Raw genomic sequence first — 12,253 nt, 5'->3', positions numbered from 1 at the left:
AGTTTCAAGGTAAAAATTCAGTAGAAAGTATAGAGATTTGCTGTGTACTCCCGACCCCTACACACAGCCTCCCCCATGGTCAGTATTCCCCCCCTGGTGGTACATTTGTTACGTCAGTGAGCCCCTAGCAGCACATCATTTCACCCGAATCCATGGTTTACAGCAGGTCTCGCTCCTGGTGGCATATATTCCAGTGATGTTGGACAGATGTATAACTGTGTCAGTAAGGTATCAAACACAGTAGTTTCACTGCCCCTAAATTCCTTCTTTTTGTCTTATTTGGTTTTTTTAAATAGTTTTTTTAAAACAAACTTATTTGGTTTTTTTAAATAGTATTGTTTAAAAAATTGTATTTTTTGCTGCTACCTTATAGAAATGCAAGCAGTTTTTGTCCATTGAGTTTATGTCCACCCAGAGTTGCCAAACACTCTCTTATTCTAAATAATTTTTCTGCTGTTTTCTATGTAGACACATTTATACTGCCTATGATATATAATTTTTGACTTAACTAAAATATACTTTTCACCTTCCAATTGTAAAATTTAACTCTTACTCTGTCTTTTGGTTTCTGACCATTACCTTAAATTGAAACCTAATTGTACTGTGATTGGAGATGATGACCTTCAAGTAGGGTCATCTTTGAGACAAGAGATGACTCAAAGAGATGACACAAGAGATGACTCAAGCGTGTGGTCAACTTTTGTAAATGTTTTATGTATGCTTAAGAAGAATATGGGGCTTCCCTGGTGGCTCAGTGGTAAAGAATCTGCCTACAATGCAGGAGCCGCAGGAGACGTTGGTTCAATCCCTGGGTCAGGAGGATCCCCTGGAGGAGGGCATGGCAACCCACTCCAGTATTCTTGCCTGGAGAATCCCATGGACAGAGGAGCCTGGTGGGCTACAGTCCCTGGGGTTGCAGAGTCAGCCATGACTGAGTGACTGAACCACAACACTGGAGCTGACCTTTTTGTCATCTTGTGGTGACCCTCTAATGATTTTTTTCTTATATTGTATTTTTCTGATGTGAATATACCTGAGGTTTTTTTTTAATGAACGTTTGCTAAGTGTATCTATTCTCATCTTTTGACTTCTAGCCTTTATGTGGCCTCATAATTTGGGCCTGTCTCTTGGAAACTACATATAACTATTTTTAAACATGTCACCTGGATAATCTCTGTCAGTCAGTAGCCAGGTTCCATCTGCTTGTATATATTGTGATTATTAATTTACTTGGACTTGCGATGTGTGTTCCAGTTTTTCCTGGTTTTCCTCCTTCTCCTTCCTTTTTTTGTATTGAATAATTGCTTTTGTGTCACATTTCCCCCTCTAATAGTTTATAAACTATGAATTCTTTTTCTGTTTTTAGCAGTTATCCTTTAATTCTATCATGCTTGCATAACAAAATCTATAGTTATTTTTTAATTAAGTTCTAAGACCTTAGAATAACAACTGCAATCACATTTTTCCCAACTTCCTCGTTAGCACCCATCATTTTAGTTCTTCTTTTGCCCACAAAATAGATTTTATTATTCTTTGGACTTTGTAGGGGTTCTGGACAAGCCTCCCCCAAATGTGTCATTTTTGCATGAAAATTATTTTTGAGCTAAAGGCAACCAAGACCCTGTGGGTTACAGAGAAACAACTGTTCCTACCTTAACCACCTAGAAGAATTTAGATTGGGGATTTTTCCCAGGAAAGAGTTACTGCCCTGCCCAAGGGCTGAACCTGCATCTCCACACCTCCTGCATTGCAGGCAGTTGCTTTACCACCTGAGCCACCAGGGAATCCCCTATATTCCTCTTGCGTGCATGCATGCTCCAGTCGTGTCCAACTCTTCATGACCCTATGGACGGTAGCCTGCCATGCATTGAAAATAATAGGCCTTATTAAATTATTCAAGGTATGGCATCTCTTTAACCAGAACACTAATAAAAACAAGAATAATCTGAATGCAGAATGATAGCAAAATTGAATCTGTTTGCATTTGTTCCCAGTATCAAGCCTTCAGCCCCTGCCTCTGCCTTGAGACCCTTTGCTCCCAGTAGAGACCAGCCTTGCCTTACGCCAGTTCAGCAGAGGCCGGAGAGGAGTTGTAGGGACTGACTGGGGACTTGCTTTTCTGTCCTTCTCTCCCCTCTGGGATTTTGCCCCTTCTTCCCAGATGTCCCGTCACCCTCACCTCCAGTCCTCCACTCCACCCCCAAGGAGGGGTGCTGCTTTCTGCTTCTGCAAAGGGGAAGGTGGCCCCCAGGCACAGGTGTCTCCCAAGTATTATAGCTTCTCGGGTTCTTTAAGCAGTTACACATTTTTGTTCTGCTTTTGTAATTGTCTGTAGTAGGAGGCTGAGTCCTTAGTAATAAGCCTGTCTGTCATAGGCCATGGAAATGCTGGGCCAATTTTATAGGCTTCTGTTGCTTGTTCATTTTCAAAGGCTCATTTTTTTATTTGTTTGCATGTTTGTATTTAGTTCTTTTACAGGCCTCATCTAAAGACACTTACGTCTGAAGCCCCTGGGATTATGCATCTGTCACTGGTCTCTGCTTCTTTCACCGACCTCACTTCTTTTTGTGTTTGTTGATATGAGCTCATATATAATTGACCATAATGCACCTTTTCTGAGTCGGGCTTTATGAGATAATTGAGAAAAAGAATAATATAGAAAAAGATATAGAAAAAAATATATATATAGAAAATAATATAGAAAAGATAATACAGAAAAATAATTGTCTGGCTGCTTTTTCAGTTCTCTCGAGGATGGCACATAGTCTAGGAGAGTAGCTCTTTCTACACGGTGGATGCCTTGGGACATTAGGGTTACGTTCTCTTTAAGTTGGCAACAGCTGCCTTGGTCAGTGGGGAATCTGCGGGCAGATGGGGGTTGTTCTTGCCGGAGATGACTTACCTGTGCTCTCCCAGAAGCCCGGGCGCTGCCGTCTGGACGCCTTCCAGCCTCCTGGGGGGCGGTTTATTCCGCTGCCTCGCTTGCCCTGCCCGGCCCAGCTTTGGTCAGTCTTGTGCCCACAGGTTCTGCAGTCTGGCCTCAGTCTCTGCATCTGGGGACTGGCGGCGCCGACACACACCAGTAAGTGCTGTCGTGGGGGCCGGGGCACCCGGGTACTGTCAGGTCTCTTTTTAAAATTGTTTCCAACAGTGAATCTCCTTAGTTGGTTGTAGCTCTTGTTTTGATCCTCTCCTTGTTTTCCTGGTCTGTTGATTTATTGATGAGTTCTGTTGTTGTTAGGGTAAATTTATTTCAGGAGAAGTATTTCCATCCAGGCTCTGGCATCTTTGTTCCATTTCTTTTAAGCAGAAAAAAAAAACACTTTGTTAAGTGTATATTGGTTCCTTTTCTCCGGTTTACTTGTCCTTCAGTTTGCTTACTTGTTATTCTGGAAGAGTCTGAAAAGCTGTGATTTTAAATTTATAAATGTTTTCTTAAAGTTATACATGCTCGTCACAGAAAAAAATATTTTAATGTTAAAAGTACAGTGGAAAGAATTAAGACGGTTACTGGAGAGCCTTTCAGAGGCCATGCCAGCTCCTGCTGTCTTGGTGTCGTTGCTCTCCCTGTATTTGTTATTTTTCGTAGTCGAGCCTGTCTGGTATATACAAGTGTTAGCCTGTCTTTCTAACCTTATCATAAGCTTTTGTCATTTAAACTATTTGTTTGGGCTTTTAATATTCATATATGATGCCTCCTGTAAATGTTGCACACTTAGCTGATCTCCTGTGGTTATATGTTTCATAGTTAATTATTGTAAAAGAACTCATAACAGACACCTTTGTGAATACAGATGTTTGTGTGCTTGATTTCCTTAGGAGATAATTTTGTACAAATGAAATCAATAAACAGAATTATTTTAGGGCTTTAAATAAGTATTGCCCAGTTGCTTTCTTAGAAGATGATACTATATAATTTGTGCCTTTAGCCAGGAATCGGATGGTGACAGGAATTGGCAGCTGACAGTCCACAAAGCACTGTAGCTGCTGCAGCCCCAGCAGGTCTCACATTCAGCCCAAGGCTGTTTTCTCTGGCTTGTCCATTCGTTCTCTGTAGGACTTCAGAGTGGCCAGCAGTCGGGGAAGAAGACTGGAGGGAATCTTCATTTCTGCTTATATGCTTCTCCCAAGAAGTAAAAGTGAGGTGGATGGTGGGCATTGGCTCTGAGTCACTGCACTGTCTCCCTGGTACCCCTGGGGTCTCAGGAATCATTAGTTGAAAAATTGAAACATACCTTAGTATAGTTAAAAATGAAGCACTGCTGTGAGAAACATACTGTGCTTGAAGAGCACAGTCTACTTAGAAAGCACAGTGGTCATAGCCATTTTAACCCTGGGAAGTTTGATTTATGGCTGCCAAGTGGGGGAGGGGTGCTGAGTGCAGAGGATGCCCTTTAGGGATGGGGGAGCCAGGGGTGAGGCGCCTCCAAGGGTGCAGACGAGGGCAGTGCCGCGTCCTTCCTGGGTCAGCGACCTGTGCGGTCAGGCCTGACCAGCAGGTTCTGGAGGGTGGCTGCAGGCCAGACAGGCCCTCTCCTTGCTACCTGCTGGCCCTGCCTGAGCTGCCTGCAGGGCAGAGGCAGCTTTCACTGGGCAGCCCACGATACCTTTTCTTGAGGCGTGAGCCATGAACTGGGATGGGAGAGCCTACTGGTCCTGGTCTCTGGGGCTGAAGGTGCCTTTGATACCCTTAGAGCATCTAGATTAATGGCCTCTAGGGAGGCAGAGCTCTTGCCTAGAAAATCCCATGGATGGAGGAGCCTGGTGGGCTGCAGTCCTTGGGGTTGCTAAGGGTTGGACACGACTGAGCGACTTCACTTTCACTTTTCACTTTCACACATTAGAGAAGGAAATGGCAACCCACTCCAGTGTTCTTGCCTGGAGAATCCCAGGGATGGGGGAGCCTGGTGGGCTTCCGTCTGTGGGGTCACACAGAGTCGGACATGACTGAAGTGACTTAGCAGCAGCAGCAGGGAGGCAGAGGGCTTCCCAGGTGGCACAGTGGTGAAGGATCCGCCTGCTAACGCAGGAGACACAAGAGACTCGAGTTTAATCCCTGGATTGGGAAGATCCCCTCAAATAGGAAATGGCAACCCACTCCTGTATTCTTGCCTAGGAAATCCCATGGACAGAGGGGCATGGCAGGTTTACAGTCCACTCTTTGGGGTTGCAAAGAGTTGGACACAACTGAGCACTCACACACACAGGGAGGCAAAGGTGTCCACAGCCAGGGATGCCCACCAGGCTTGGTGCTGCTCCCCAGAGATCCTGGTGGAGGGAGAGGTGAGGAAGGGTCTCTGGGTCTTTGCAGCAGACAGCCAGACCCGCAGAGCTGGCTCAGTCTGGCATCACCCACCTCAGCGGTGATCTGGCTGTGATCAGACGGGGCCTCGTGTGAAGCTGTGTTCTTGGCCTCATGCCCTTCCCTGGACGGGTCCATGAACCTGTGGGGCTGGAGCTTGGCGGGTATTGCCCAGGGTGACCTGCATGGTGTGGGTTTATGAGTTGCAGCCCTAAGTTGGCGGCCTTTGTGCTTGTAGGTGGTAATGTGGACCTGGAAAGCCAAGCAGAAGGCAAGAAGGAGGTGGAAGCTGATGACACGATGAGGAGCGGCCCCCGACCCATTGTCCCGTACAGCTCCATGTTCTGCTTGAGCCCCACCAACCTGTGAGTCTTGCCGCCAGCCCGTGTCCTGTGCGGTCTCCTAGTACACGGCCTGTGACCCATGTGCATGTGACAGCAGGTGTGCTAGACGTGGCCCAGCCCGTTGTGTGTGTTAACATCTTGAAAGGTCATCGCAGCTTCCCGCGGAACACACTCTGCTGTTGCCTTGCTTTGCCGACGGGGACATGGGGCCGCACGGGGGCTGATACCCAGACACACAGCCCATCCGTCTCAGCGGCAGAGCTGGGGTTTGCACCCAGACAGGCACCCCTCCCGCTGCAGCCGTCGGTCACCTCTGCACGCACGCACCAGTGTCGTGCTGGAGCCCACGGACGTGCGTTGCAGGCCCTCACATGTCTGTCCAGTGTCCTCTGCTCCATTTACATCATGCAGCCCCCACATGTCACTCATCCACATACCTCTCCAGCTGCTTCATTAGCTCGAGCAGTGTTCAGACAGTGTTCTAGGTGCTGGGAACCACAGTGATGAGCAGCTCTGATGAGAACCTGTCCTCTAAGCTACGGGCAAGTGGAGAGGCAGGCGGCAGACAGGGCACTGAGGTGGGGACATGGTGGGAAGGGCTCGGAGGAAGCACAGAGCAGGGACTGGACTGTGCCCAGGGGGCTGCGGGGGGGAGGTGGGATTGGAGCCCGAGGAAGGAAAGGGGAGCCCGCCAGGCAGGGGTGCAGGCAGGGCACACGCGGAGCTCTCACCACGGGGGCGGAGCAGCGGTGTCCACGGGACCGCCGCCTCGCCCCTTTCCCGTGTGCCCAGCCGGGCCCTCTGCCCTGGGTCGCCTAGTGCTCTGTCCCCCAGCTCCTGCCGCTCATCCTCCCCGCCTTCCTCTGCTCAGCACGCCAGTGTGGGGAGCTCGCTCTTTCGGGGTTGGGAGTGAGATGGTGGTAGAGACAGGTATGGCCCCTGCCTCCAGCACTGACTGGTGTGTCCATCACGTGAGTACAGCGTGGGTAGGTAGGGCAGGGAGGTCTGGTGTCTGGGAGCCTTCCTGGAGGGAGGGAGAGATCTCGGCTGAAACCTGAAGGGTGAGAGTTGAGGTGAAGAGGGAGGAGACGGTGTTCTTAGCGGGCGGAGAGAGCTTGCGATGGTCTCGACGTGAAAGACCTCGGGCTCTGAACAGCTGAAGGCAGTTGGGTGGAAAAGCACAGAGGCACACAGGGCTGATGTGTGTTCTGTGGAGCCGCGGGATGACGTGAGAACCCAGAGAAGCTGGAGAGGCTGTGAGCAGTGGGGGTGAGCCTCGGTCAGACCGCACTGGAGTCCTTAGGTGGGGAGAGTGGAGATGAGACAGAAGGAAGGTGGTCGTGGCGACTGGATGAGGGTGGTCAGCATGGAGAGGTTTGGGAGTGAAGCACTTGCAGAGAAATTTTAGAGGCAGAGTCTGCAGGATTTGATGGCAAAATAGAGGTGGGGGGGTGGAGTTGTGAAGGATGACAGCCAGGGTTTCTGCTTGATGGCTAGAGGCCTGCCTGAGCCCTGGAGCCCGGGGAAAACTGGCGGGTGGCACGTGGCCAGCGGAACTTGAGGGTCTGAGGAGTGGTGGAAACTCAGCCACAAGATGGACTGCTAGTGTTGCTTTGAAGGAAAGAGGGGCTGGGATGGAAGAGAGCCTGTGATGGAGCGTCATGGGGGTGGAAGGAAAGCGTCTGTTTGGAGGGAGATGTGCCAGCAGGACACTCTGGGGCTTGAAAGAGCAGCTTGGGGAGTGCGGGCGCTGGAGCTGGGCAGCGGTGGTCGGGACGAGGAGCAGACAGGAAGGGACAGAGAGGTGGTGTCCCTGGGAACACGGTGTTGGTGGGAGGAGAGGTGGCAGGGGCTGGCGGGCAGAGGGCGAGCCCGTGGAGGCAGCAGGGGCTCTGAGAGCACGTCTCTCGAGGGGGCAGAGGTGGCGTCTGTTTGGTGTGCTTGTCGCCCAGGCCTGGCTTCCCTGTCCCCCTGAGAGGCCTTGCTGGCCTCCTGGTCACTGTCTCCCGCTGTGTCGCAGCCTTTGTCAACATCTGAGCGTCTCCTGTCGATTTCTGTCCACACTGTTTACTGGTGTCTGTCGCCACTGTGTCCCAGTCCAGGGTGTACCTGAACAGACCAGAATAGTCGTCAGCGGTGCTGACTAGCGAGTGGAGGCAGACAGGTGACTGAAGGGAAGGTGTGCGCACGCATCTCTGGGAGCTCACACAAGGGTGCTGTGCCCAGCACTGGGGTTCGAGAAGGGCTGCTCGGGGACTGGTGGTGCTCGGCTTCTACCCACCCACAGCAGAGCTGGAAGCCTGTCCAGGGCATGGTAGTCCCACAGCACATAGACAGGCAGCCCTGGCTGGGCCCCAGTGGAACTTAACATAGCAAACGGGCCAGACCAACTTGGCCTGTGAGCCATGGTGGCTGGCCCTCCCTGGGGTTTCTGCAGCCTTCCACCACTCCCGTTCACTCCCAGGAATTTAGTCCCCATCAGTCACCTGGCTGCTGTCACCTGAACGAGGGACTTTGAGCAGAACTCAGCTCTTTCTGTGGGGAGGGGCCGGGCAAGCCCTCTGTAAGCCTTTGTTGACCCATGCTTCGCCTTCCAGGCTCCGCCGCTTCTGCCACTACATTGTGACCATGCGGTACTTCGAGATGGTCATTCTCGTGGTCATTGCCCTGAGTAGCATTGCCCTGGCCGCTGAGGATCCTGTGCAGACAGACTCGCCCAGGAACAATGTGAGTGCTGCTATTGGGCTGTGGAGGGGCTGGTGCTGTCAGGGCCCTGTCTGCCCATCAGAGTGTGGGGCTGAAGGTCTGGAGAACGTGTCCAGGATGCAATGAAGACCGTTGCTGCAGGGGCCCCTCCCATGGAACGCTGGCCAAGCCTCCCCTCACTTCCCCATGGCCCTTGCCCACAGGCCCCAGGCCGTTGGGTTACCTGTTCAGGCTCCTGGAAGAAGACATGGAGTTGCTGAACTGGCCCCGGCTCAAGCTTCCTGCCTTGCCCTTCAAAACAGCCTCCTTTTGGTTCCAGGTGCTGAAGTACATGGACTACATCTTCACAGGTGTCTTCACCTTTGAGATGGTGATAAAGGTGAGACGTGTGGTTGCCTTGGTGACTGCGGGGTTTGCTCATCCCCCCTCGTGACTGAGATGAAGGCGTGTGGCAAGTGCGCCCTGGGCGCGCACACGGGTGTGGGTGATGGGCCCACCTGCAGAGGTTGCGTTTTGTGGAGACATGAGGTCACGTTTGCTAAGGATTCCCCACAGTGTTCTATCAGCCTCAGGAGAGCTCGTGAGCGCTGGGCCTGGTCTCCACTACCTGCTGACAGAGACCCTTCTCTCTGAGGCGGACAGGCTTCCCCTCCTGTGTGGTACGAGCCCAGGTCATGCGGGGTTGTCTCAGCAGCGAGGGAGGCCGGGACCTCAGCTCAAGGAAGGAGAGTGGTGGCCTCAAGGCTCAAAGATTGCAGCAGGTGGATGGAGAGGTCTCGCTGGTACTGGACCGCAGACGAGGCTGCATGGCCCTGGTCCCTCCCTCGGTGATGCCGAGGGCCTGTGCGCGTCCCCACAGGGCAGCTTGAGGAGCGAGGGGTGCTCACACGGTGGCTCAGGCTGGCTTCTGTGCACGCTCACTTCACTTCTCTTGTGAGTTCCTGGGGGAGGTGTTACTGCATTTTACAAACAAGGACACTGAGGCCCAGAAACAGTAAGACGCCTGCAGAAGTCACCGCTGCAGAGGGGCAGCTCCACGGCACCTTCTCCTGCCCAGCGGGGCCGACCCTCCAAGGGTCTGCAGGTGGTGAGCTCCGGGCAGGTGTGCTGCAGCCCAGCGAGGAGGACGCTCGCTCAGGCTCCAGAGGAGCTGGAGGCCCGGCAGGACTTCAGCCAGTCTCGGCCGTGCACAGTCACGGGGGTCGAGGGCGTGGAGACCCAAATGCTTGTTGAGGCTCTAAGAGGCCGTTAAACTGAGCCGCGCCGCTCCCCTGACAGGACGCGATCGGGACTGGATCCTCTCCCCGGGGGGACGGGACATGAAACGGCTCCCTCCCTCTCACCGCAGGTCTCTGGGCTCTGACTCTGCCTTTCTTTTCTGAAATATTCTGTTCCTTAAAGTGTGTTGTTCCCCTAAAGATGATCGATTTGGGACTGCTGCTGCACCCTGGTGCCTACTTCCGGGATCTGTGGAACATTCTGGACTTCATTGTGGTCAGTGGGGCCCTGGTGGCGTTTGCCTTCTCGTAAGTACCTGGGTCTGCTCTGACTTGCTGGACTGCACCCCCAGAGCTGTGATGAGTGTGGGGGGTGGTGGAGGGAGGGGCCCCACGGCCACCACGCTGTCTCTCGTCAGTCCCTATCTGCTTGGGGCCGACTGTGGGGCTGGGAGGACCTCGAGGCTCGTCGTCCCTGACAGACCCCATGGTTCTGAAATTGGATAGGCAGGCTCTGGCTTAAGGTGTCTGCCTGTTGCATCCTACAGAAAACTCTTGGTGCCCTGAGGAGGCTGTACTACTTGGTCAGACAGTTCAAGTGGGTGCAGCTGGGTGTCTCCCCTACTGGGGGGCTCCTCTGTTTTCTGTGGCTCCCTAGCGAGCAACACTCAGCCTTGCTGTGGCTGGGCCTAGATTGACTCCCTCAGACCCTGCACAGTGGTGGGTGGGGGTTTGGGTGGAGCGGGGCAGATTCTGGGGAGGTGGTTGCTTGCCCAGACAAAGGCGTAAGTAAGCTCCTCTATGGACAGCAATCCTGAGGGTTGGGGTCATCTCTGAGCCCACAGGGAGGCCTCCTCACTGACTCTCTTCTCTTTGTCTCCTGTTGCTGGACTCTCGGTAGGAGCTTCATGGGGTAATGCCTTCCCTCTGTCCCCTCACACTGCCCCACATCACAGCACGCTGCGACCCCATGTGGGCCGTTTCATCACCGTGCCTCACCTCTGCTCATCTCCTCCACCATCTGGGCTGCATGCTGCCAGGAGCCATGTCCCCCGGCCACATGTCCCCACCTCACCTCTGGGGGCTGGGTTGGGGGCTGGGGCTGGGCATGGCCCCCCCCTTGGTGAGCAGGGCATCCTGACTGAGTGCTGGAGGCTGGGCACCTGGGTCTGGAGGTCAGTGCCCACTCTGGGTGGGAGCTGTGTGACCCCAGCTGCCAGGATGTTGGACATCCTGAGACACTTTCCCACTTGTCTCCTCTGGAAACAGGGCTTTCTTTGCTCTTTCCTTTTCACACTTCCCTGAAATGCCCAGTATCTCTGACCTTCATTGTTATAAAACAAAATTCAACTGAGTGAATCTGAAGGTCTGGTTGGGTTTATTCAGTGATTCGTGAAACAGGAAGCATCCCATCTAGTAGTTAGAAAGGCTGTACATGATGGAAGCTGTGTAAAATGGAAGGCCTTTATAGACAAGGAGCCAGACGAGGTTTTAACAAGAGGAAAGAAAGGATTGCTTCAGGCAGTGTTACCTGAATGGTGCTCACCAGGTGATTCCAGAAATTTCTTTCCTGGGAAAGGTTAAAACTGCAATTAAGTCCTGATCTGCTCTCCTGGGGGCAAGTGGCTCCACTTTGGCCCTGTTTCTTTTTATTTTTCCTTCTTCTCCTTCATTTTCCTCCTCCTCCTTTCTCTCTGTCTTCCCCTCCTCTTTTTTTTTTTTCAAACAGTTCTCCCCTTCTGATCAAACTGTCAACCCAACTGAGAGATGTGATAAAAATTTTAGGTGTGTCAACTGTGCCGACATGAAGAAAAAGCACACTGTGAGAGTTGCAAGTTAGGTTTTATTTGGGGCAAAATGAGGACTATATGTTTGGAGATAACATTTCAGATAGCTCTGAGAAACAGCTCCAAAGAAGCAGGGGGAAAGGTCAGTAAATATGTGATTTTGGCAAAGGGGAATACATGCAATCAAGCACATATATTTTGCAGAAGGTTTCTGCTAGTGATGAGCAGCCATCGCCATGACGGATTTTAGTGCTTTTCTGGATATGAGGAGATGCAAAAGTTGGGCTCATAAAATCGGCTCCTGGAAATATCTAACTGTCTGAAGAGCTGTTCTGCCAGTTTTTCCTAGAGCACCGAGGGCCTCATTTGTGCTCTCCACCTGGAATTCCTTTCAGGCGGATGTTGAAAGTCAGCAGCTGCAGCAGCTCATAATTTAATCCTTGCAGAGGTAGATGACAAGTGCCAATTTGTAGTTGACATCCGAAAAAAAATTTACAACCTGTAAGTTGAGAGTTACCTTGTATTTGGCTGACAAAACTGAGGACTTACGCGTGGGACACAACACCCCAGATAATTCTGAGGGACTGGACCAAAAAGGCGAGCGGGGAGCCATGAGCCATGATATGTAGGGGTTTTTGCAGCAGATACCTGGTAGTCAGAATGTCAAAAGGTTAATTGAAGAGAACCAGGCATCTTAAGGAATCCAGTGCTTGCCTGTATATGGGAAATACAAGAGTCTGGGCTCATTGAAGTCATTTCTTTGATGTGCACCTCAGCTATCTGGGGCCAGTATCCTGCCCTTCTCCTCCCAAGTCTCCTCGGGGTGTCCCATTGAGGGGGGCTGGCTCACTGCTAGATGGGGGACATCCTGCCTCCATCCCAAATTCCCCAGGGCTC

General features: G+C 51.9%; 1 protein-coding gene across 4 annotated transcripts in view; it reads left to right on the top strand.

Moving 5' to 3' along the window:
• The window catches only part of CACNA1B (calcium voltage-gated channel subunit alpha1 B), a 214,767-nt gene that overhangs the window by 151,108 nt on the left and 51,406 nt on the right, over positions 1–12,253 (top strand). For all 4 annotated transcript variants that reach the window (XM_055400588.2, XM_088840958.1, XM_088840957.1 and 1 more), the window contains exons 21-24: positions 5,541–5,667; positions 8,244–8,373; positions 8,672–8,731; positions 9,772–9,878. In XM_055400588.2, the coding sequence (XP_055256563.1) occupies positions 5,541–5,667; positions 8,244–8,373; positions 8,672–8,731; positions 9,772–9,878 (424 nt within the window). The remainder of the gene's footprint in view (positions 1–5,540; positions 5,668–8,243; positions 8,374–8,671; positions 8,732–9,771; positions 9,879–12,253) is intronic.

The sequence above is a fragment of the Moschus berezovskii genome, chromosome 11 (genome assembly GCF_049115385.1).
Source record: "Moschus berezovskii isolate FMDL1 chromosome 11, NW_MosBer_1.0, whole genome shotgun sequence".
Lineage (NCBI taxonomy): Eukaryota > Metazoa > Chordata > Mammalia > Artiodactyla > Moschidae > Moschus > Moschus berezovskii.
This window is presented reverse-complemented; position numbering and strand designations above follow the sequence as displayed.